Source organism: Phycodurus eques, chromosome 22 (genome assembly GCF_024500275.1).
Source record: "Phycodurus eques isolate BA_2022a chromosome 22, UOR_Pequ_1.1, whole genome shotgun sequence".
In the NCBI taxonomy this organism is placed as follows: Eukaryota; Metazoa; Chordata; class Actinopteri; order Syngnathiformes; family Syngnathidae; genus Phycodurus; species Phycodurus eques.
In genome coordinates, this window is record NC_084546.1 from 5,856,282 (window position 1) to 5,883,735 (window position 27,454).

The following is a 27,454-nucleotide window of genomic DNA, read 5'->3' on the forward strand; positions in this document are numbered from 1 at the left end:
TTACCCAGTCATCTAAAATAATACTGTATTTCAGACAGCAAAAGAAGCATAGGAAATAATAGCGGCCATTGCTGTCAGGTAATCCAATAGCCCATTTATTTACAGACTTTGAAATTCCATGCCTGCGGTGCGTCACGTAGCTGTTTTTAGTAGGTGACTGCTAGCGGTGGGCTGAACTAGATTTAGAACTGTCGGTCAGTGTGTCAAACTCTCACAGTATTTTTGCTGCTGCCGGCATGATCAACAACAACAGGTAGCATCAGCACAATGGCTGCAGAAGACAATATTACTCAATCGTATATACAAATGTGAAGTGACTTGTTTAAATTAGCCAGTGGTGGCTTTGTGCAAGCTCCCTTCATTTGCAGTCTGGACGTGGAAGGACTGCCAGAGTCTCCAATAACACCACTAAAAGTGGTCACATTTGTACCAGTCATTTGGGGAAAAAAATTTTGCTTAAGGAGTGGTAAAAGTCGCTAAATATGGAGACAATGTTGCTGAGGCTCGCTGCACACCGAGTGACACGGGGGAATGCGACTGAGGTGGACCATTGTGGAAAATTTACAGTTGGCGACTGTTCGCCGCACAGCAAGCGAGTGAGCACCGCATATCTACCAGTGCACTGCAACGGAAACACTGCGACCCTGTATTGAGGGTTTTGAGACTCCACATACAATGTACTGAACTGTATTGTTTCATGGCTGAACCACAAAAACATGGTGCGATTGTCAAGGAAGAAGCTGATTTCCAAAAACTGACAGTAAATGGATGGGAATAAAGGAGAAAGTGTGGATATTTTGAGAGGCTGTTGGCAATGATCATTCGCCCTTTTAACTAACTAACTAGATCCGTTCAGAGAGTCTCTGCGCTTTGCTTTCTTACTACAGGTACATAGGAATTTATGAATACAGTAAAGTATTATCATAAAAACACATTATGCAGTATACATTAGACACTGTATTACGTTTTACGTACCAGCATGGTAAACACTTAGGTTGCCCCCCCATGCATAGCAATAACAACTACTGACTGACTTAATTAGTTTCAGAGGTCCAGATCTTACCTTCTGCTGAGAGCCCTTGTACATTCACTCCTCTAGCGTCGAGGAAACTGAGGCAGGCGTCCACATTCTCAATCTGGAGACAAAACAAATGAGTGCAAGGCAATCAGACACACAGCAAGTTACAAAACTTAACATTCAATGAGCTGAAATGTCTTGCGGGGTGGTAGGGATGATCAGCATTATTAGCCATAAAGCACATCATTGTGTGGTTACGAGGCCCATGGCCACATGACCGTCGGGCCTGCCTGCGTGACATACTGACCGCCGTGTGTCGCCACCTACGCAGCCCGCGGCACAATGGAGTTGAGTAAGAATACAGTGATAGCAAGTGAATAAATGAGTAGGCAGCAGCTGCAATGCAAACGCCCACAAATACTGTCGACAGCATTCACTAAGAACTGTGCCTCCTTCAAACTTGCATTTCATGCAGGGGAATTTTTCACATTCCTTCATTAGCATGCTGCTCAACTGGCACCATCCTTCCTTTATATGACAAGTTCAAAGTTCACAGATCTAGCCATTCAGTGCAGTGCGCCTGGGCAATGCAACAGGTTGGCCAGACGTCCAACGTGCAGTGATGATGATTCTGGAAGACCCCCTCCAACCGCAAATCCTCCTCCTTCTCCTCCTTACATTTTGTTCATAAAGTAGTTTGAGTCTCTGTCTCCTATTATGAGGGAGATGTTAAAATACAATAAGGAAGTACTAAGTACCATTTGTCTCACTGAATATGGAATGTGCATTCCAGCAAGATAATACAGTTACAAGCGTAAAATGATGATTATTTGTGTAATTTTGATAGCAACATACAAAATCTGGTTACAGTAAAACAAAATGTAATGTTAGAGTAGAAATCAAGTAAATCTAAAGTTAAGGTAATTATTACTTAATCATGTTGCAGCTGTGACATAACATTGCGATTATATCATATAGCAGTCTTGCAAACAGATCTTAAAGATTCAATACAATTGTATTGAACTTAAAAGTTCAATACAACTGAATTGCACTTGGGCAGAGATTCTTCCACGTACCACTGGAGGAAGTCCATGTACATGTACATACTACTATGTGATACACATACCACACTTTGAGAATCGCTTCTGTCGAACAACCTTTCCCCAACTTTGTCATGTTTAATCATGCGCAAAGGACTAAATAATGAGGAAAATGACCAACCATAAGCTAGGCTTTCATAGCAAGATTGGTGATTTTTACAATGAAGATCGGTCAAAGTGTAATTTGAGTACCGGTTTTTGTGTCTATTTAAATATGTCGTTAAGTGAATTTGGGGGGGAATCCCTGTAGTATAGTATTGCAAATACTATACTACTATATAATAATATGGATTCTGGTGCTATCATTCCGAGCGCTTTCCATTTTGTTGCAAGACCACAAGTCACACAAATAATTCCTCCATGTGCGCGACACAACACGTGACTTAAAACACCCTCAAATCTGGGCTTCCATATTCCTTCCCCACGTTTTTCACATACGCAAACATATGTGTCCTTTGTGCGCTTGCTTGTTTTACCACGCCCCATTCACTCAGACATCTGCGTCAAAAAAGTTATTTCGTGATCATTTTTTGTTAAATGACTTCTACTTTTGAATATTTATGGGTGCTTTGCATCTGTTCGACAGGCCGTGTGTGTCTGTGGATGAGTGTTTTAATAGTTCATAAACACAAGAAAGGGGTGAAACTCATAAACACAAGGTATCGCATCAACACCCTTCCTTAGGGACACCCACTGACTCTCCAAAGAGAAATCCTGAGGCTTTCCGATGAAACCGGTGTTTGTTTTAAAGTCTCCCCGAAAACTAAAATGACGCAAAAAAACGCTTGATAATGATGAAGGTGTCGAACGACGGCCGGGGCATTCATTTTCCAGAGGTCTCTGGCGAGGTGTAACTGCGAGTTTGGTGAAGACTTATGGCTTTGTGGTATCCTACACCAGCCTCACAAGCAACTGATATCATTTATTTTTTCCAATGCAAGCTGGCACCAAACAGCCTTTATCAGCAAGTTGGAAAAGGGCATTTTGATGAGGCTCTCACTAATAAATTCCAACAGGAAAAGGGGCCACATGTGCAACCAGAATTGTGGGAAGGAACTGACCGCGAAGCAGGGCGGAATAAAGATGGGGAGATGTTAATGTTGGGTGATAATGGGTTTCCGCTCTGCAATTGTAAGTATCACGCGGACGTGATGAGTGGAGAAAAAAGCCCGGTGACACAAAGCCTGTGTCGGAAACCACACGTTGCGACGCTACCTGTCATCGACACTGGTGGACGCAAAGGAGCAGGCAAAAATACTGAAGGATTTAACTTTGACTCAACAAGTCACAGCAGTCACATTGAATCTGGTAGCCCCAAGATACAAATCTTAAAAACCAAAAGAAAGACATCATTAGCGACCATTGTATTGACAGCTTGGCTTGGAACACTACCTTTTTCGTGATACAGGACCTCAAAATGTCAAGCCTTGGTACAAGCAGTACTGAACTACTTTTATGCACACTTTGTACAGTTACGGCTTGACACACTTCTACCCATTTGCAGGGTGACACAGAAGTAGAGTGTGGAAAGGAGGCAGTGACACATGTGATTTCCTGGTTTCAGCAACAATGCTATGACCAACAGGACAACAGGTGTTATAAATCTCATTAAAAAATTATCATCCAACTTCAGTATATGCTCTGATTTTCCCCCCACAGACCTTAATATAGTCATTTGTAAAAGTCACATTGGGCATCAAGTGACTGGCACAGGCTAGAATTGGAAAGCATTCTGCCGAAGATGAAATTGTCATGTAAAATGAGCCAAGACATCAAGTGCCAGAAAACAAGCTCCTTGAGGAAAACTGAGCATAAGCATTTTACAGCGCAAGCGCATATCTTCATAAATGACAGGTTTTATTTCACCAAAATGCCGTACCTCGACTGGAAAATCCTTAAAAGTCGCTAGTCAGTGCATGAATAAGGAAGAATATTGCCAAAACAAATCAGCTGGATAAATAAACCATTCTTGCATCACTGCACCAAAGTTAGTCTGATGAATGCATGCCTCTTGTTCCTATAACTTCTTGACACTTGGAAGCCAATTAGTCGGCCCATCATTCTCACTGAAGTGACGCATTCGCGGGCTGCTTTTCATAGCCACAGTACACTTAATCAATCAGCGCTGTCGAGCTGAGCTTATTTGAAATAGAGAATATTTGCATGCTGATGAAGCCATATTTTACTGCTTTTCTGCTGCTAAGTTGCCGCCACAAGGTTGTGGTTTTTTTCCGTGAAAGAATGGCTGCTTCTTTTTCACCAGTGGAGTTTTGTGTCATCCTGTGCTAATACATCAAGCAAGAATGTCATGTGAGTTGTTAACAAGTGGCATGGCTGGTTGTGTAAATAAACGCTGAAGTTCTCTCAGCTTTGAAAGGACACATGATGTATTAACAGAAGGATGTGCATGGCAAATGGATGTCTTGATTATATAGATTGGCTGGTTTTCCGATATCATACAACTTGAATGTTGTCCGTGCGGCATTGCAAGCATCTGCCTCACAGGCACGCTTTGTGGCCACATGTGTACGGCAGTCAAACTTCTATTCATCTTTTTTTAAATCCTGTTACTGATGTGGTCTGAAACAGTTTGACGCCATGTGATAGTGTTTGTTATTCTGCCCCTTTTCACAGTAACGCCAATAACATTACTGTACATTGGATAAGTAGAATGGAACTACTTAGAACAACGGCAATTGCTGCAGCCAAACTATCCAACCATCCACACAAATATAAAGTTCACGGGTCAACGTACCGATACCCCATCCACAATCAGTTCCAAGCCCAGATTTTTTTTTTAAATAAATGGGTGGGTTGTGTCAAGAAGAGCATCCAGAGTAAAAACTCTGCCAAACAACTTGCTGTGGCAACCTCTGACGGGACAACAAGTAGAAAACAAAAGGAACTGGCACTCTCCTCAAGGTAGAAGATCCTTGTCCAGCGTGATGAATATTTACTTCATTCGATTTCCACTATCACCAGCCTCTACATGTTCAGCATGAAAACTTTGACAAAGCCTTCAGAGATCCCATCAGTAACTTTATCAGACCTTCGGTGTTTTAACAAAATGGACTGTACTGCCTACGTGAAGTTAATACGCTACCAAATAATTCGATATTTCACAGAGCAAAGCTACACATTTGAGCTGTTCCTACGTGTTAATCGATTCCACCTCACAGAGGGTCAGTGGGAACGTACAAGTCACCATTTATGTCTTGTGCTATACCGGCAGTTAAAGGAGAATGACACCTGCCGCTATTTTATGAGCTACATCGTCTGAAATGTCTGCATCTGTTGTAAGGATCATGTTTTGAATGGTGCACAGGGCGAGCGGAGTGTGTCTGATTACGTTTTGCAACAAAACAAAAGAACTCATTGTCATTATGAGGGAATCAAGTGAAACCGAATGGAACCAGTCAGAGACCCATGATATATATATATAAAAAAAGGTTTGCTTTCGTATAGGTATGTATGTAATTCAACATCTGGCAGAAGATTAAGATTAAGAGAGGTGAGAATGACATTTAAGTGTAACTTGATGGCTTCTAAAAGCTCACACAGGCCCACCGCGGGACGATCTCCTTCCTCATGCACACACGCTCTTTCAGGGTCATTCTGCGTAGGTCAACATGACGGACGGGATTACTGTTGACAGCCAACAGATTTTAGCTGTAAGTGCCGTCTGGGGACCCCTCGCTCCCAAAAGGGTCTCGCGATGTTACGCTGCTGACTTTTAAGAAAACTGTTTGCACAACCCACTGACAGAGAAATGATGCAAGTGTGGAAATACAAAGGTCGAGCACTGAATGTCACCTTGTGATGCACTGAAACAACTGAAAAATTGTGGCAGTTGAAGGACATGTTGAACCAATGCTAGAAGCTGGAAGTGTTACAGTATATGTGATCTTACATCTCAAACATGGCATTAAATACTGACTTGATACTAAATGGGGGTTCTCTGTACTCTATCCTGATTGTTTAGTACAATAACCCAATTTTGTCTCAGATGTCAAGGTAAATGATTGGTTGGAGGAGACGTGGAAATGGAAACAGTGAATCGACACAGAAACAAACTGCACTCTTTTGTCCCTTTGGCTACGCCTGAGATGATAAATAAAGAGTGTTGTGTGGTCACTGATTGATGGGCCGATGTGCGTCAATTCACCCAACCCAGCGGCCTCGACTGCATTTTTGGGAGGGAGTGTGAAAAGCGAACCTGGCCTCTCAGAATACACAGGGCACGTTTGCGGGCGACAAGCATCTTTTTGTTGAAGCAGCGGGTAATGAATGCCAGCGAGACCAATGCAGACGAAGGAAAACAGCAACCGGGTGGAGTTGACTCAAGGCAGGGAGGTGGAGAAGCAAACATCAGGTTGGCCTGGCTGTGAGAGCTCGCTGCCATAAGCGAAGCGAGATGGTGGATTAAAACAGACGAGCACAAGAAAGGGTGACAAGATAAAAACGATAGGAATGTTCCACAACTCTTAGCCTTTGTGCTTGTATGACTATTTTCAACATTGCGGATGCATCACTACTTTTCTAAAAGCATGCCAAGCGCGTCAGCCTACTGAATTGGATCCGATGGCTTCCTTTCAGATTCTGTGTCAGGACCATTAGTGACTAAGTAAGTGCTGTGACCGCTATAGAATTACTCCCGAGTTTGTACTGTATCCATGGCGAGGGAGATTGCAGCTGTTGCGGTCAAACCGCATCAGATCAAAAGGTTGGACCAATCTTTCACTGCGTCCGTCTTAAACAAACAGAGCAGAACAATTGCCTGTTTGGTTCTAATGAGTGATTAAAAACTAGCAATTGAGCAACAAGTGAGCACATAAGAAGTCTGTGGATGCTCTACTTGGATTTGCTAAATTGGACAACTTGTCAAATAATCATCCAGTCTAAAGATATTCTATTATACTGAATATTAATCAGTTACCAAAATAGGTACAGCACCAAATGTTCCTTTTGAAACTGAAACTGAAATGTAGGGGCATCCTCCAATTGTCTGACAACGGATTTGTTCCATACGCAGTTTGTTTCCAATAATGAATTCAACACAAATCACACAAATGAACACCGATAAAAACAAACAATGAAGTTCAGCAAACAAAATTGTGACCTGTGTTCTGTGAAAAAAAAAATCTCTGCAGTGAATTGACAACTATGAAAGCAATGTCATATGTAATATTATGTAGTTATATAAAATAAGTAATATTCCAGAGTTATTTGCTCTCCTGCTTGCATTTATGTCTTTTATAGCTACTGGTTTATGTATGCTTGCATCCAGAAAACATTCCGCACGCAGAGGTGGTATGGGAGACACTAGCTGCCAACTTCTGGGGAGTAGCAACAATTTATTTTCAAGCCTGAAGGTGGTGAGCGATTACAGGATTATTGTATATCGAGTCTAAAATTCAAACAGGCTTGAGTTATTTTTGGGCTACTTCGAGGCAGTGTAAACACACTCCTGAAAGTTTGCCGCTTATTCGCAACTTTTGCAACTTTGCAGGTTGTTTCCTTGAGGTTATAAGAACATATGAGAAAATGCAGCTCTCAGTTACTTTGCCTGTGGTGCAGTGTACCGTATCGTTTTCAGGGCTTCTTGCTGAACCAGCTGTTGCATATGGAAACAAACTAGATGAGTGGTGAAAGCAAACTAACCAGCGGATCAGAGGACTTTATTTTTCCCTTCAAACTAAGTTTATTTGCTACCTCAACATTTGGCAGAGGTGAACGCGCTTAATGCGTTTTTACCCGCTTGACAACGTGATATTGACATATGGATTTCTGGCTACAAGGCGATCACTGCGTTAAGGAAAGTGAAGAGGTTTAACTCCCCAAACTGCTTTAGTTTCAGTAGTCGAGAACTGGCCATCTGCCTTGTCCCTCTTCAAGGCACTCGCTGCCAATCACCAAGCTTTCAAAACGCCATTGGGAACGTTCCTGGAGCTCAGAGTTCCCATCATCCATTTGTTGCCATTTTTTCCCAGAACAAGCCACGCTGTTGTAAACAACCCGAGGACACGCTGCCAGTAGGTTGCTAAAACTCCGGCCCGAAGTGGGACTCAAATTAGGAACATGATCAATTGGTTGTGGAGGTTATTAATGAGCAGCGGTGGTGATGAAGCATCTGGCCGACGAAGAATAAGCCAGTGCCATTTGTCCTCATGTCGGTGGTGAAGTGCAGGCAGCACACAGATTGGGTCCAGATGAGACCAGTGGGCTTTTACAGTCTCAAAGAAACACTCGACTCAATTCGACCACAAAGGCACCCCTGCAAACATGGTGCTGAGGCCAAATAGTTAGTGGGGTTGCCTCGCTGACGTCAAAGGGTTCAATTTCAAAATGTGTTTGGTCTATGGCAATTTTGTTCGAATTGTTTATGTGATATGTCAACAGTATTGTTGTAGATGCAGAATTTGAGGTTTCTGTTAGTGCTCTACCGCACAAACCCCAGAACTAGGATTGTTTGGGGAGGACCAACGTGTGTTTGGACCACAGGAAGGATTGTCTAACCTTTGGACTGAGGCTTCACACATCTGATGGGAATTTACGAGTTCCAGGAACTATATTTGCCGAGAACTAAAAGTTGCTGTAAATGTAGGTGAAAATGCCTATTAATAATTCCATTCATCTAGGACACTGTATTCTCAGAGCATGGAGTGGACCACAAGTGGACAGGTTATCTTTGAAGACGTTTCGCCTGTCATCCGAGCAGGCCTCGTTAGTCCATTGACATAGGCTAGAGTGTTGGAGTGGGAACTCAAGTATCCTCGTTGGTGGGCAGGGCCTCTCCAATGTATCTTAACGACTGTCATTTGGCATCCTAAAAGAGCCATATCATTTGTGGTTGGGGTGTGCTTTTAATTTACTTGGGTTTCCACACCAACGCGCGGGCTTGAGCTGTCCTATCTAATCTATGTCAACTGAACTGATGAAACCTTCTCAGATCAGACATCTAAAACAACCAGAACTGTCCATTTGCGATCAGTGAAATGACTTGAGAATTTGGTGGAAATGTTAATGGCCATACCATCCAGCCAATCTTCACTCTGTACATTGGGGACACTCTATTGGTAGGACATGAACCCTATTGGTAGGGCAAGAACTGTGTTGCTTATGACTGAATGTTTTACAGAGTGTGTTTCAGGTTAATCTGTCAATGCAAAAACCCTGCATATTTTGTGTCTTGGACACAAGATGGCCAAATTTCCAAGGTTGGGATATTTCACACTACATACAGGCAACCTATATGAGTGTCAGGGGTTCTTTTTCTATATAACTGAAAGTTTTAAGTGGAATACGATCTGTAATGCAGCTGGGGGTCATTGCACCCACACCCTACAAATCATTAAATCACAAGTGCAGAAATGTTTCATGTGCTAAACATCATTAAAAAGTTTAGAGCCCTAGTATCTTGTCTCTTTTAAGTGCGTGAAGGGTTGGCCAGGATGGTTGCTTTTAATATGATCTGCGACACACTAAAAATATGGCAGATTTGAAAATAAAGTGGTGAGTTGTTACATCTAATCTGTCCTAAAACGATCTGCGGGCTCCTGCAGGCAGATGCCACATCACTTCATTTACGAAGTGGTATTCATCATTTATGAGGTGATGTGTTGTTTTTTTTTTTTGCATGAGACTCTTTGCTGAGGCGGCTCGAAACAAAAGGCGCACGCATAAACCCGAGAAAATGAAAGTGCACACTCATCTGTATTCCAGGGGAAGCGCTGCGTGGTTTGCTAACGATGTCTGTCTATAATGAGGAGGATTAGTGTTGCGAGACTTAATATTTTCTACCGAATGCTGAATAAGGCTCTTTTGCCATCCGCTACTATGAGCTGGAAAGTTCATAGAATGGATGTAAAGTTTTACGACCAACAAAAACAAGGTGAATGTGAGATGCAGTAACCAGTTTACCATCAAATCACAAGCAATCCAGCAGAATGCTAAACTATACGATCCTTCGCAATTATATTAAGGCTACCTGTTGTAAAGCATTCTTCAGTGCTGTAATGCGAACTGTTTAAATTTCAGTGGGCTGTACATTTGACCATTTTCAACAGGAATGACAGATTTCAGACTTCAACTTTTTATACCCAATTTTAAACTGGCTAAATGGAATTCTGTTACAACGCGGACATGAATTAATTAATAAATTCAAGTTAATAAATGAATGTAATCACATGTACGAAAACATTTTTTTTTCTCCGTTCAGGAATGCAGTCTGTAAACAACTACAGTTGGACATGTTAATACATAATAATGTGGTTTACTATGATTTCATTTTTTTTCATAAAACACTCCATTTGAAAATCGATGAATAGCAATAATTACATTTTAGCATTCAAAATCTCATTTCACTTAAAGAGCCTCTAAACACAATGCATACAATGAGCAATTATTCATCCTCATGCTGAATATTAACATTCATGGCTTGCTCTGTCGTTGTCAATTTCGAGGCATTTTCATTTCAGTATGGAATAAATTAGGATTATTACTGATATTGTAAAATGTTACTGTCATATTGATGGTGTTGGCATCCCTGCATCTCAGGAATCATTTTTGTCTGTAGAAGCTACAATAATACAAATCAAGGGAAGGGGTGCATTGGTAGTTTTTTTTAAATATAAAATATATATATTTTTTATTATTGGTTATAGTTTTGTTGTTGTTGTTTTTTTATTATCTTAAATCATCTTTAATGTCACAGTACTGTTCACTTTGTTTTTTCCTCGTAGATTCACATTTAATTGTTCAGGTCAAGGAGTAAGTTTTGTTTTGTTTTTAAAGCCTCAGCTCCCGTTTAAAACAACAACAGCAACCACCACTTAAAATGTGTTTTAGTACCAAATGCATCCATTGATTAACCATTTATATACATACTGTACATCATAAACCTTTTCTTCAATAACCATTTGCTCCTAGCAGGAATCCCAACATAGTCAAAGATTAGTTGAAGACTCTACACTGACACTGGCGTGCAAGAGTCTGCTCCTGCAGCTGCTTAGTTGGCCGCGGTCCACTCCGCACACCTGAAGAGACCCCCCACGTGGACAAGAAGGCTTATGATTTTGGGACTGTCATTTCTCATCCTACAAAAGAGTGTATTAAATGAATCCACTCCCAAGTGGCTACCATACCGTCTCTGACAACTACTCCTGTATCGGTAGCTAAGCGGACACAAGTATTGTGGTACACTTTTTCATCCATTAACTACGTAGGAGAAATGTATGCTTCTGATTTTGTGGTAACAGTTTGGAGAAGAACATTTTCTGTTGGCCCCAGTGCACAAAGCAAGGTCCTGTAACGCATGGTTGGATGAGTTTGGCATGGATAAACTAACCTCAACACCATCAAACAACTTTGCAACCTCATAGATACTCTTCAGGATGAATGGACACAATCTGGAGAAGACTGTGGTACCATATACGTGTATTGCATTACAGTCTCACGTTGTTGTTTTAGCCTTTTGTCATTATTCTTGATGTGTGTGTTCAAGTGTGCATCAGTTGTTTCCTTCCTTGTGCCCACTGTGGAAGCAACCATACCTCCTTAAAGTTACGATTCCTAAGATGGCTGGACCCACTGTTCCCCCGTAGCAGGTGGAGGGGATCAGTGGGTTTAGTAAGTGGCTGTAGACAAAGAGTAAAACTGCATACTGTCAGTCATGACATGAGTTGACAAACCGTACTTGACTTGGCAGTAAACAGTCGGATTCCAGTTGATGAATATAAACGTCCGTGGCTTTGGAGGAGTTAAATAATGAGTCAGTTAAAATGTATTGCACATCAAAGTTAAATAAAAATGTTCCTTAAATAAATCTGGAAAAAAATAAGCAATTCTTGAAGATGAAATGCAAATGCATTGAACTTCAAAGTTAAATACAATTGAACTCTACCTATTTTGCATACCACTCGTTCAAAATTTTGAGAATCACTGCCCAATTAAGTCTTGAACGTGGTTAACCGCAGAACCTTTGGCCACTAAAGTACACAGCGCTCACTTTTTAGAAGCCATAACTTTAAGTAAACAAGGGAGTATAAAACCAAAAGGACGTTTGCTTGTGGTGCTGGCCCTTACCAGTTAGGCCCACAATAAGTTTTGGAGTTTATCTCCAGGAAACTCGGTTTGACACCTCTTACTCTCAGGTTTCACCTTCCCTCTTCCTTCCTGGTTCTTTAGTGCTATTTCCTAACAGAGCGCAGCCGACTTCCACCACAGCTGGACTCTCCGTGGACGAGTGAGTCAAAACAGCTGAAAAATGACACAAAACTTGTGAAACCAATTGTACGAACACATTCCTTTTGGAGCGAATCCCAGATTTTCTCTCAGATGTTCCGAGACTTTAAATCAAATCCATCAATTTGTCCCGTCTGTACGACCTACATAATAGCACTGTGGAAATATATGAACACATACCGGGACAATGGTTATAGCAGAGCAAAGATGCAGTATTTTCTCGGGCTCTTACTCAGACCTCACCCACGCTGTCTCATTAAAAAAGCAACAGATTTACTTTTTCACTGCAGCGGTAGGCACACGGATGCCACGGCTGAACCAATACCCCATAAACACTCAGTCGACTCTAGTTAAAGCGCACATAATGATCTCACTGTGATGAAAATGAGTAGGTACGCGAGCCTGAAGTCTCATTAAGTCAACAGTGTGCTGAATGGCAGCCAGAAGTGCGCAATAGTCAAAATAAATAGGCTTGAACTTCTCCAGGGGGGCTAAATAAAAATATCAACCTTATGAGGATGTATGGCAGGTTCAAACAGGGTAAAGTACATTAAGAACATAGGTTTGCATCCAAATGATTACATCTGATGCTACAGTACAGTATAAGATCTGTTTGATGGAATTGCGGGTCTTACGGGTTGATTATAAAGGGAGTTGAATTGGCTGTTGTTACAAGATGTGTAAGTTTGTCATGGTGTCGAAGAGCAGTGAATCATGATACAAATATGTGTTTCTCATACTTTTCATTCTGGAAATCGGAATGAGAACTTAACGTGTGTGTGGTCAATGACAGAATCGAAGATAAGACTCACCATTTGGGTCTGACTCCGGGGGCTGCCATTGATATCCTCCACCTTCTCATTGGCTGCAGGAGAGAGGACGAGAAGAGATGTTTACTATCCTTCCACAGCATCCAGTCCAGTGAGCTCAGGTACAAGCCGGCAAAGAAGCGCTGGGTTAGGTGCATGCGGCGTGTGTGTATGTGTGTGTCGAAGCGTAGGAGGGTGTGTGTGAGCGTGCGCACAGGGCGTCTGGGAAGCAAAGCTGCCTAATTCGTCAGCTGCTGCCAGAGAATTACTGACAGGCCAGAGCGTGGCCTCATTGTCTGTTTCGGGGCAAGCAGGGAGGGTAAAGTTTCAATCCAACAGAGAGGCAAAGAAAGAGAGTGAGAGCGAGAGAGTGTGTGAGTTCAAGGAAGTACAAATGAAAGATTTAGGAGGATGGACAGCATCAGTGGGAGGTGAAGAAATAGTCTGCACTTTGACACAACTAGAAGAAGTGATGGAGAAACAAAGACTCGAATACAGATAAGGAAAAAAATTGGTATACATGCCACTGTCCTATAAAGCAAGGGTGGGCCAACTTTTGTGCTCATGGCCTGCAGTTAATTTTGAAAATGACACAAGGGCCAGGACATTTGAGGTTGAGGTAAAAAAAATTTTTTATGTGTACGTAAAGTATTTTAATTCTATAATTCTCAATCATACATGTTATTATTTATAATTCATTTCATTACAGTGAAGAAATGATTTACTAAAAACGTTTTATTTCACGATTATCTTTATTTTATATCAACAAAGTTATTAAGCCAATTATTTGCGATAAAGGAATTAAAAAAAGAAAAGAATGAATACAACCACAAAAGACACAAATGAGTCAGGTCATTTGTAAATAAGGTTTAACATTTTTTTTTTAATGTGTGTCCCAAATATGTGGGCGGGACTAAAGGGACATATGTGACTTCCTACTTTACTGCAAAAAGTTCACAACATAGGAATGAATCACTGAGAATCCCCCTTTAGATTTTCACTGGCATCAATTATTCAAATAATAATGAGTCTAAGCACCGGTCGTAATGAAAACTACCAGCAGATGCTCCAAAACACTGTCATCCAAGCCAATTTAAGACCCAGCTGATCAACTTCAAAGCGTCCAACTGTCTGGCTTCATCATGCATCTCACAATTTAGCGCACGATTCCCTGTGATCAGAAGATACACACTAGATAAAAGACAGTCTGTCTGTATTTGATAGCTCTTCAGGTCTTTGTAAATTGTTATGTTACAAAGACAGAGAGAGTAAATATAGTGTTAAGAGGATAAGTAGAGCACCTGAATGCAAGAGAAGACAAAGTGAAGATGGAGGGGTTGAATTTAGTTGGATTTTGTTCAAAAAATGATGCAAGAAATGTCAGTATTGATGGGGTTGATTACATAACTGCAGCCTTATTGAAACTAACATTTAGCATTTTCGTGAGAAAATAAAGCATTTTCAAGACACCATGTGCATGTTGGTAAACTTCAACTGAGAGGGCCAATAAACAGCTTAAAGAAAGCCTATTTTTTCAAGAATTGTTCATTTTAAAATTGCTCCTTTTTGTGATTTTAATATAGCTAGCGCTAGTGACTCTAATTTTTGCTTGCAACTCGGCCAAGTGACGACCCATATCTCTAAAAACTCGTAAGTCGGTACCATGGTATAGCGTTTCTGGAGTGAAAATGCGTGTGTGTGTGTGTGTGTGTGTGTGTGTGTGTGTGCGTGCGTGTGCATGTGTGTACCTATTATCTGGATGATCTGTGCTAGCAGGACTCCGTCGGTGACGTCCTGGCTCAGGTCCTTGATGAGCCGCGGACAGCCCGACTTTGCCAGGTAGTGATTGGCCCAGTCTGTGTAAATCTGTGAAGAGAACATTGCCAGACAATTTAGTAAGGTGTGTTCACCAATTAACTGTGCGTCCATGCTAAATGACAAGCACACACGTGTGTGAGTACCGTAATATATTGATAAAAATGGTGTACATATTAGATACAGTGAAGGTGTTTTGCATATTTTACAGCCCCAAAGTGAGTCGTTATGAGCCAAACACAATGACTCAACTGTTGCTCTTTTCATCTCAATCACTGCCTAATAAAGAACTGTGACTATTTAGTCATTTGCTATGAATGTTTTACAGTGTACCACAATTTCCTGTTTCATTTTCCTGTCCAACTAACTGGCTGTCGAGTAAGACATCTATTCCATTTACTGACTGGAAGACAGTTAAAACACATGGAATAGCTATTATTACTTCATGAGCGCTGCATGAGAAATCCAATTTAAGTGATTCATAATTGGCTGTAATTTCAGCTTTTATACAGTTAACACATCTATATAAACAGCACCTGTGCCTTGGATGTATACATCGCTTTATAAAACTAATTAATTGAAATATAGGATATAAAAGAAGGTTTAAGGAGTATTACGTTGGGTAAGCCATTGTATCATCAGTCAGACCTCTTAGCAGTCTCTTAGTCTTTCACTGTAGTCCATAAAGTGACTGATAAGAAACACTTTGTCAGCCGAACAACAGACTGAACCCGACAGCTGCTGGCATTCCGATGGGCTTTCAGGAGACGCAAGACGTGAGCCCCTAAGGGTGCCCCGCAAACGACCTGAAGAAGCTGAAAGGCGCAGTCACCACACTTTCCACTGCTACAACACCTGAACTGCATGACGTTGAGCTTTCTTGACACCGATTTCCACCCTAAAATCATCTATCTTTATTCATTAAAAATCCTCATCTCACAGTTGTATATCCCAATTTCCATATGGAATGGTCTGATGGAACCACTCAAGTATGTTTCCCATACAAGGAGATGCAAAATGGGCTGCAAAGTGACCATATGGCAATGGTATGAGCAAGTCCAAGCTGTGTGACTGTGCCTGTCAGAGTCAACACTTAATTACAGATCCACTATGGTGTAAAAGGCCGTGTATTGCATTAAAAGGGTAAACAGACCATCAGGAGTCAAGTAAACAAATGGACAGAGTGTGAGAGAGTCTTAGAACTGGACAACTACTGTAAAGTAAATGAAACCTAAAGATAGAAATAAAGTTACTACACAAAGACCAAGTCCCAAACCTTGATGTTCTGATCAATTCTGACCTGACTTTCAACAGTCATATCAAATCAATTACGAAAACTGCCTTCTACCATCTGAAGAACATATCCAGACTGAAGGCTTGCATGTGTCAAGCAGACCAGGAGAAGCTCATCCATGCTTTTATCTCAAGTAGACTTGACTATTGTAATGGTCTTCTAACTGGACTCCTCAAAAAGAGCATTAAACAGCGGCAGCTCATTCAGAATGCTGCAGCTCGGGTTCTGACCAGAACAAAGAGGTCAGAGCATATTACTCCAATTCTAAAGTCTTTACACTGGCTTTCAGTCAGCTTTAGAATAGATTTTAAAGTTCTGCTACTGGTCTATAAATCACTAAATGGTTTAGGTCCTGAATACATGAAAGAAATGCTAATGCAATAAAAACCCAGTTGGGCTCTGAGATGGACAGACTCAGCTCAAATTGTGGAGCAGAGAGTCCAAAGCAAACATGGTGAAGCAGCATTTAGCTATTATGCTGCACACAAATGGAATAAGTTGCCAACAGAAGATGTTTTTAAGTCCAGGTTAAAAACTCTTCTTTTCCCCCCCCATGCTTTTTAGAGCATTTCCACTTTTAAATGATGTTTCTTGCATTGTACGCTGTTTTAATTGTATTTTTATTTTTTTGCCTCTGTTTCAAATGTTTATAAGCTGTTTTTTTGTCTTTGTTTTTAAATGCTTTTATTCATATAAAGCAAATTGAGTTGCCTTGTGTATGAAATGCGCTATATAAATACATTTGCTTCGCTTTACACACCCATACACATTATAAGGGACACCTCCATTCATCACAGACACTTTTACAGTCATCTTTAAGAAAAGACTTATTTGCAATATCTTGATCTTGTCAAGACTGCAGTGGTCGCTGGATCTATTTGCAGGGTGGGAAAAATAGCCAGCTGCCACTGCATCTGCTGTGGCTCCAGAGGGGACTTTGTTTCAAATAAAGACAAATCTAAAGGTTTACACACTGCGCATATCCAACCTGGAGGGGTTTGTTTGGTTTATGCTGCTTAGTGGCTGCATTTGACATGCCACTTTATGCCAGCAAAAGTGAATGGTGCAAAAATGTTGGTTTTCTGTCTGAACACTCAGCTTACTGAACAGGAATAAACTTTGAGTATCATTTTTCCAACTGGTTTTAGGATCGGTAGTGATAGCTTGTGCATTTTATTGTCAGTTTGATTAGTTTTTTACCCTTGCTGTATGGTGGGGGAAACAATTTTCTTGGATTGAATACAATGAGGCAGCACACTGTACTCGTGGTAAATATGTCTGCCTCACAGTTTTGAGGCTTGGGGTTCAAATCCCGATTCACAGATTTTTAAAGGGATTTGTTAGGATACTACGGCTTCCCCCCACATCACAAACACGTTCCTGTTAGGTTCACTGAAAAAAAATGGATAAACGGCAATAAATAAATAACATCTTAATCTATCTATCTATCTATCTATCTATCTATCTATCTATCTATCTATCTATCTATCTATCTATCTATCTATCTATCTATCTATCTATCTATCTATCTATCTATCTATCTATCTATCTATCTATCTATCTATCTATCTATCTATCTATCTATCTATCTTATCTATAGTGTATTCTTCTCTAAAAAGACCCGTTTCTCACCCCAGTGGGATGCTGAACACGGTGTCATTTATTGTATGATTTGAAAGTATAGAAGTGATGCGTTCGAGTCAAGTCGGGACGTTTGCAAGCGGTCGACGTCGCCTCTCAACCTCATCCCTCCCAGCTGCGTGGCAAGCATCAGATGCAGCCCGCCTCGCCAACGCGCTCGATTCATGACTGCTCGGTGTCACTGTGGAAGAGTTCAGCCCGTTTGGCTCCTCTCTCCCTCTCTTTTTTTTTCTCAACCTGTCAAATGCCTCCTTTCGAGATGCTGACATCAACGAAGCAAATAGTACGCACATGACCATTAAACGCACGCATTAGTGAAGCAAAGTCCCCCTCCTCCTGCCTCTTGTTTACCTTCTCCGTAGTTGAGTCCCCCTTCGGTGTGAGACATCCAGAGAGGCTCTTCCCTCAGAGAAGATAACCTGCCTTCAGCAGCCTTAATCACAATGCAGCGGCTACTTCGGCGCAGGTATTATAGATAGAAGCTGCAGTGTCACCCTGTAACCTCTAGGGGGAACCAGTGAAGAGCCAGACTGGAGGAGAGGACAGCATCCCATCCTGTTCACATATGCATCAATGCAGCATCGATGAATGAATGGACTCTTTAATCATGGCATCGGTGCCGACTTGTCGAATAAATTAAGTTTAACAGCGGTCGAGGGGGGACTGAGCACATATGTACAATCACTCAGAGGGCGTTTAGCAGTGTAAGGTTGTCCGAAATGGGCTAAGTGCCCTCCCGTGGCTGCGGCGGGTTGAAAACTTGGCACAGGATCCGCTCTCATGTCAGTCCTCAAGGTGATTAAATGCGACATAAAGCTGCTTTCACGGAACAAGTGATGAGTGCATACAGCGGAATGAATATGAATGCATGTGACATGATGGATAGATTGCTGCAAAACTGTTAATGGGAAGAAAAACAATGCTCATCCTGGTTTCTTCCATTTTCACTTCCTTGTCCTTGTAACCATAAAAAAAAATCGATAAATGACAAGCATAGTATTCCTCTGTTAATAACTGCCACCCACCAAGAAACGTTTGGCAGGAAAACACTTTTTCTTCTCTTAAACAAGACTATGCACTGACTAAATGAAGCTCCGACCCTCACTTCAACATAGTTCCTTGGCCCCTTAATGGCACAAGAAGTCGCCGAAGTTATAGTTTCATATTAGACATGGCTCTGGGCTGACCACAAAAACAGCGGCTAGGTGAGTTTTTCAGTAAAAAATGGACAGGTTACTCCCAAAAACATCTCCAAATGCCAAACCACGAATATGCTGGCGTTCACTGTACATGCAATAAAGGAGTCACAATTGAAAACACTTCCCAGCTGTTTTGAAGCCTGAGTCAGGCTTACAATTCATTTTACACACACTAATTCTGGTCCCGCTGCAATTAGCCAGTTTATTTAGGTATAAACCGCCCCATATGGCAAGTCTGGTTTCTGTTTCCTTGACGACAGGGGGCATAACCTGAGAGCGCGCCCATATAAAGACAATCGAAGCATCTTTACTCAGCAGTTCATACACTACACTGCGGCACACAAATACCCATCACCACCATGTCAACGGGTTCACCAAGCAATCAAGCTGTGCCGCTTATCACAAACTAACCCTAGTGAGTATGTCCGACAAATCCCAATGCAGCTCTGCTTACCCTTTGGCTTTGACACTGATGGGCGGGGCGTCACACCTGCAGGGGATGTTTGGGTTTCTTCATGATAGCCTTCCAGAGGCAGCAATCTTGCATGAAAGTGGCTTTGGATGTTCACCCAGGCCTCGTTGATCACGTCATGGGTGGAGGAACTCCATTTTGGGGTGGTTAGTAAGTAAATTAAGCAAAGTAAAGCCCTACAGAGACATTTTCAGAAAAAGGCATACAACCAAATATTTACTTGTTTGTTTAATTTCACACTTTATGGGTCTGGCTGTTCAAAAGTCCATTTTCCATAAATGCCCCTTTTAAAATACGATAAGACTGAGGAAGGAAGTGATGTCTCTTCTGAAAGTAAAGCATGGCAGCTGTGTCTTCTGGGGGAAATGCAAGCGTGAATCAATTTTCTGGGGTCATTTCAGAGACCAAGCGCCAGATCCCCGTGATGGCTTCCAGTGAGCATCCAGTACGCCGCTGAAAACCGATTTCCGACAGAATCACGGCGGCGCAGATGGCTTTTGTCTGTGTTCCGTTGTAGCGCACCTGGAAGCCATTCTGACTCCACGGACCTCTTTGAGCGGCAAGTCTGATGCATCTTGATTCCCTCCAAAACTGTCATTACCTTGTCCCGAGAGCGGAATAGGGAGGGGGCCCCTTCCTACGGGAAACCCGGCGCTCGTAATCGCAGCGGGCGGCCTTCCAGTGCTGCAAACACCCAACTGAGGAGTCTCAAAGTTTCCCCTCGTGGGCTCACCCTCGGCTTGAGGAAATAACGGTGATGGTTAAAGCAAAGTTAAATCAGGAGGACACCAATCAGGAGAACGAGGCCTTTGTTACTGTGCCAGCTGTCAATCACAGCAAAATGTATATGGGTGACTTCAGCAGAGGCGGCGGGGAATGTCCAGCTGTATTTACAAAGCCGATAAGTCAGTTCAGCACGCAGCGATAAAACACAAATTTAATGCATCAGCGGACAGAATAAATATCGTTGATCAGGCTGATGCATGAGGGAGCATAAATGGGGGAAACATGTCAATTGCGGCTTTTTTTTTTCTTTCCTGAAGGAAAAAAGCCTTCGACTGCGCCGCCAAAACTTTACACACTATCCCTCAAAGAGACAATTAGGTGAGTTTTTAGGCTCTTTTTCAAGATGGAAAACTCAATACACTGACATGATACTAATCATGCTCAAATAGGAGATGGAAAGTTGTTTCAAAATGTTGAAGTAAATATGTATTTTTTATGGAAAAAAAGTGATGCACACAATATTTCCAATGTAAAAGTTATGAAGTGTTCCGGCTGGTCCACCAAAATCTTAGACCAGTGATTCTCAAAGTGTGGTATGAGACCCACAAGTCGTATGCGAAAGAATCACTGAATTAAATACAAATACAATTTGCAACATCTAAAGCATGAAATACAATCAAACATCTTAAAATGAAGCTTGTAACTATGCAACAGCTTATTTAAACTTTCTTTTTTGATCCGGTACAGTATTTTTTTATTTTATTTCCATGTACTGTACATTTTTAACTTCTCAAGTACAGTACTTTTTTTTTTTTAAAAGTACAGTTCAGTTGTATTTAACTTAAGTACTGTCATTACCTTGGCCTGTGGATTTCTTTTGACGGCATTTTAATGTTGGCCAATATGGTGGAGAAGTAAATATTCTTTTTAAGGTGGTACTTGGTGTAAAGGTGTAAAAAGTTTGAGAACCAGTGTCCTGACCTAGACCACAAAAGTAGGATATTCTCTCTATATTGTCATACTTACCAAAGTCCAGTGTGTGATTCTTCTTTCTTATGCCAACATTTGTGTGTATTGTTGCATTCAAGCTAATCCCCCAGTGTGTTATCGCTGCAAAGAGCGGAGAATAGACCGAAATGACGCCGCCAAGACGTTCAGTCATCATTTTGTCATCTGCCAAGCCACTTTGTCGCTTTAGCAGAAGTGCTGAGTCGAAAATGACATAATTGCATGCGACTGCGAGATGTTTTTGGACACAGAATGCACGTTGGATTTACTCAGCGTCAACGTCGAGCGCTTGTAGCGCGGCGGGCCAGAAAGAAGCGGAGCCACAAGTGGATGCGGTGTAAAGACTCAACAAAACATATGCATTTGAGAGGGGGGAATTAGGGGAGGGAAAATAATCTCTGCTGGCCTAATCACTATCAGAAGCACTGATTTACATTTACAACCTAAATTCTAATATTTGGTTCATGAAACTGTATTACAGTAATTTATTCCCTCATTTCGTTTCTCTGGGTTGGACTGCCTTCAGTATATCCATGTATGCGGATGTTAGCTTTTTTTGTCTTTCTGTTGCCATGTTAATCTAAGATGGCCAGGGCCTTCAGAACCAATAGCGCTATCTGATGTCATTCAAACTATATTAGAAATGGGACTGTTAACCAATCATATGACAAATTCATCCTCACAGGGCCAGACCGCTGACCCTTGAAGCCGTCAGCATTTTTCTCTCTGCTGATTGGTAGGTCAGAGCAAAACCTGTTCCAGCCAACTTGGACTATCTGCACACAGGATTACATTGAATTACATTACAGAATAACATTACATTTAATAACCATCTTCTCTGGCAAGTATAATGTATTATTTTAATGTTATTTGATAAATATTGATTCTGAGCTACTGCTGTGTGGTGTTGTGCATGGTACAGTTGCTTATTACATTATGTTTTGGATTTTTTTTTCCTGCAGTATTGATGATTTCTAGAATTGCAACAAGATAGTGGTGGTATTAAGAGGTGCATTAAATCGGGTAAATCCCCAAATTCATTGCCCTCCACTGGAAAATGGAGAGTGAAAAACAGACATGTACTGTACAGTAAGTGCATCTGCACTCCCATTTGATTGACAAACAGTGATTCCAAGTGGCAATAAAAACTAAGAGAGGGAGCTAATAAATGCGTTAAGGAGGACACATAATCCACAATGTGATGACTGCAGATCGGTACTGTTTGACTTGAAATCAGGATTCAAAAATCAGGACACATCAGCGATTATCACTGAGGCAAGGAAACAACAACAACCATTATCCTACATATTATGTCACTCTGCTATAAAGTGGAGAGAGAAGGGCCACTTTTAAATTTCAGGGCTATAATGTATATACTGTGCGTTAATAGAAAGCAGACCCAGAATTATGAGGTTAGTCTTTTGAGAGCTTCCTGTGATGATGGATGGCTTCTACTTCATAGAGCCGCTTTGCTCACGAGGCCAACAGTTGTTTGCTGGCGCGATTAAATATCAGTCATGGAGTGATGGTGATGTAAAGTTCAGGAATGATGAATTGGTCCAAATGTAATTTGACTGCTTGTTTGTCAGTCGCCAAGGAAGCATCCATGACGTCGAGATGCAATCTTTGCACGTCAGCATTTGCTTTTGATTAGGATTATGAATACAGTGTCATCCCCCTGTCCTGCAGTTCATCGTTCGCGCCCCGCTATCTCGTAGATTTGTAAGCGGTGGTGTTAATGGGTTTTCAGTGTACAGACAAGATGAGTGTCGCACAAATTTCCCGGGGCTCCGTGTATTCTCGGATGTCTCGCAACTCTTTGTAATCACTCCTTCTTCAGCAAAAACACAAATAAATCAGGGGGCTACCGTGTCATTAGTAGCCTGCCGAGGCGAGAAATACACAGCGAACAGATGTGTGCACACGCTTAAAATGTTATCATGAAAAACCAACCACGGTGTCACATCATCGAGGCGAACAAAATGCAAATCGTGAAGACGTGATATGTGTGAGTCATGGCTGGATTTGTCGCACTTTATCGCAGCATTGACCGGCTCACTGGTCAGCAACATCAACATGACTCAAGCGACTCGGTTTGACCAATTGTGGCATAACTACATAACACATAACGCCATAACTACAGCAAATTGTTGGGCTGAGAATGAATAGATAAGGGGGTGTTGCCAAGGCAGGTTTTTACAGTGCACATCCAAGCAAGGAATTAGAAGTTGCTGTGCTGCTAATGTTTTACTTTGTCAATTATGGCCACCATTTGCATGTTGGGAAGGAACATTTAACGGTGACGGTGCCATTAATGGGCTTTTGATTTGGTGCCATGAAGCAAAACAGTGACTCAAGTGGAAGAGCGCAGCCACGATCTTTCAAAAAAGTGTTAAATTTAGCAATAAAAGCTTAATCTAAGCGGTTTATTTTGCTTTCGATGCAATCTTTTAACAAGGTAAATCACTGTTAATGCAATCTACTTGCTCTACCAGTTAAATAAATGGTTCCATCAAACCTGATTGAAAGCTGATTATAATCAAAATTCAGTTACTATTTACCTTGTTTAAATCAAATACATACAATAACCATGCACTTTTGTACTGTAATCTTTTATTGGGGCATCGTAGAAATTACATTAAATAATCAGTGTAAAGCTAAGTTATTGTTTTGGAAGTAAAAATATTAAAAAGTCAGTTAAAAACAAAGAGGTGGCCCATCCGACTGACTCCAACTCAGGTTCAGATCTTGCACCAAGCATTGCTGCAGTCATCCTCTGTGTACTATGCTGAGGTACCAGCAGGGGGCTCTACTGCACTGATCCTGCTGTGGAATCAGCTGCCATTCACTGAGTTGAAATCATGGACCATATTTACAAGCCAGTGTGGTTCATTCAAGGACCGTTGAACTGCCTATTAAATCACATCGATCTTATTAATTTGTCATTATGAGCCATATTTCCCGCACCTCAAGCCGAGCTCCTTTAAATTCTGGAACATACCATCATATATCAGCCTCATGCCACTCTTTTTTTTGTTTGTTTTTTCATTTTGTTTCACAGAAAAAGGACCTGTTCTTGACTCACAGCTCTATGGTTACACGACAGGTTACAGTGATTTTATTACTGCTTCATAGAGGCAAAGTGTGCACCGTACACACAGCCTCACACTCCTGTACAGCCATTAATTTATTAGAAGAGCAGTGTGTATGTTGCTGAGTGTGAGCAAATCAGGGGGAAATTGGGGCCGTGACCCTCAGGGGTGCGGGGACTAATTGTGCTGTCGTCCAGTTGGAGCGCATCAGCAGACCTTTCGTGATCTGCAGTGCTTCAATCTGTTGCACAAACAGAATTTCTTACAGATTTGATTGATACTGGCAGGGATGCGTTGACTCAACAATATGCGGTTGGAAGTCATTGATGGGATAGTGGTTCACTCATTTGACTTCCATGCAGGAAGCATTTCTTACTAAGAAAAACAGCACCCTTCAGCAATGTACTTACAGTAATAACATAATTAAATAAAGTGCAAAGAACTGCTTTTGATGGATTAATTTTGCGGTTCCTTCTGGTGTGCACACCTTGGCGTAGAAGACGGTCACGACTGTTCAGTAAGATGCCGTAATATAAGTTGTTCTTCGCAGAGGAAAAAGATCATATCCCTGTGAGTATTGTTATACTGTATTGTCTGTTTGCATGTGTTGCTGCACCGTTTGTGTTGAAATGTCCATCGCTTAGTTGTAACCATGCCACATTGATGTTAGTTTCATTAGGCTGTCTGTGGCATTTTGCAGAATGCTAAGCTCAGCTGGGAGTGGCAAAAAAACAGCTTGAAGCAAGTGGTTGTCCTCTCTTTTGAAGAATTGTTCATTATATCTGCTTGTTTTGAGGTTCCCTGCCACCATCTTGCGCTCATATCTAAAATTTTTGCAAGAAACTCAAGACAGGAAAATTGGCAATAGCGATAAATGCCAAAAGGCAAACACATTGGGGCTTCGGGGCTTCCCCCCCCCCCCACCCCCCATTCTTCCTTTCTTCTCTGCAATAGTCCTTAAAAAGGACCTGTTACACAAGCTCCGTCCAACACCACATTCTGACTTGATGACACACATGCACGCAGACCAACAAGGTGAAAAACAATACCTGCTGTGCTTTAGAAGCCCCCAAACACATGATGCCCCAGACTTAACTTCCAGTAAAAGTCCAGCTTATGCAACCATTAATGACTCCCAGAAACAGGTTAAATAACACAGCAGTTTTAGCGGGCTGCCTGCCACCTTCCAAGCCTTGATATTTACTGTAAAGGGGTCCGTGTGGATGTGCTCAACATCTGACTCGATGCTGAATCACGTGTGACTACTGCTGAGTCACAGAGAGTCCAGGGAATGTGGTTTTCCCTCGCAGGCTCGCTTGGATGTCTTCCCCCACTTTCACTCGCCAGCAGACTGTGAGTCACACATATTTGCCGCGCGTGTCAGTGTTGCTTTTGATGGATCTTTACCTCCACACGTGCTACTAAAACAAATTCCTATTAAGACTGTTATTGTGGACTTTTGGAACTTTGGTCCTAAGATCCAGCTGTCAACAGCAGAAGTTAAAGCACACCTTCTCCGGCTCTCGGTCAGGATTTCCTCTAGTTGCCTTTCTATAAGAAATGAGTAGAGGGGCTTCCTCGGCCGAGTGGGAAATGGCTTTCACCTTGACAGATGTACGCAGGCTAGAAACAGGAAGTACACAAACGCTGTTACTTCCAGGTCACTATAGCTGGTGACACAAGGAGTCACATAGGGGCTGGGGGGTCTCGCTCCACGTGAGCTCCCAATGCAGCAGCTAGCTACAAAAACAAATCCAACGGAAAAAGAAGGCTGTTTATGTGTGTGTGTGTGTTTGTGCGTGTGTGTGTTTGTGTGTGTTTTCAAGGGCAAAAAATGAGGCAAGAGGTAACCAGAGAGCATCAAGTAAAGTGTATGCATTGGATGGCAGTTCACTGAAGCCCTCACAGTCAAAATACCATTAAAAAAAAGCCCCGTGGTGATATCCATCTTGCATTTTGTTGTCTTAGCCCGACCATCAATGCATTGATATATGGTCGAATAGCACTAATATGCCTCTGTGATGTGCAGTGTGCAATTAATCAGGCTTTTTAAAACAGTGCTGTGACTAAAAGACCGTTAATGAGGGAGAACCAAAAGAAAACAGATGAAGGGAGAAGTCATTTTCTTTTTTTTTTTTTTAATGATTGAACCTGCAGGATTTCCATTCAGAGAAAAAGCGAAAACAAGGGCAGCTATTTTTGACCTGCTGACAAATAGCCCAGATTTTCCAGTGCCTTGTGAATTTTGCCTCTTTATCTCTTTGACTTCTATTGTTCAGCAGAGCCGTACAGCTTCAGGACACTTGGGAGCAGCAGTCTGTGCGAGGTCCAGTTGAGCTTTAACTGAAAAACAAGTGCAAGAAGGGAACCCGATGTGTGAGGGGGGAAAAGCGCCTCATCTGAGGAGAGGCTTGACGAGCTCTTTGGAGGGTGCATCATTATTTCCCCTCGTTGTGCCCGACAGGCTTGTGTTTTGGGAACTTGAGATGCTTGAAAGAAGGACTTAAGGCCCTGTCCTTGTTCTCTTAAAGGGGGCATTTTATGGAAAACTGACATTTTAATTGCTTGTGTAGAAATTGTTGGGTCTTTGAAGGGCCTGCCAACCCATCAAGTGCGAAATTAAAGTTAATGTGTGGGCCAATTGACACAATATTTTTGTTTTGGTGATGTGTCCATGAACCACACACACAGTGTATTGTAATGATCCGCTGGCTCAAGGAGTTAAAATGCTTTTTCTGGGGGGAAACGCGATATCCAGCCCTCTGTTGCGCATTACGCATCCCCGTTGTTGGTATACACTTGTAGGCAAGTTGACGAAAAGCAAGCGCACCAAGAGATGCGGATGAGGACACGGTAAAAAACGGCAACTCGATTGTTCACACTTAATGGTGAGATCCAGCTTTTAGGCACTCAGTGATAAGATCCAGGCTGCTGGAACACATACATTTACTGGCAAAATGTTGAGAGCAAGCGCATCAAGAGATGTGAAAGAGCAGAGAGTAAAAATACCATCTGGATTGTACGCACTTGCCGGTGAG

At 41.8% G+C, this 27,454-nt stretch overlaps 1 protein-coding gene across 1 annotated transcript in view; it reads right to left on the reverse strand.

Moving 5' to 3' along the window:
- The window catches only part of nav3 (neuron navigator 3), a 126,352-nt gene that overhangs the window by 74,862 nt on the left and 24,036 nt on the right, over positions 1–27,454 (reverse strand). The window contains 3 exon segments of the mRNA XM_061668486.1: positions 1,064–1,136; positions 13,173–13,225; positions 14,918–15,035. Coding sequence (XP_061524470.1) covers positions 1,064–1,136; positions 13,173–13,225; positions 14,918–15,035 — 244 coding nt within the window.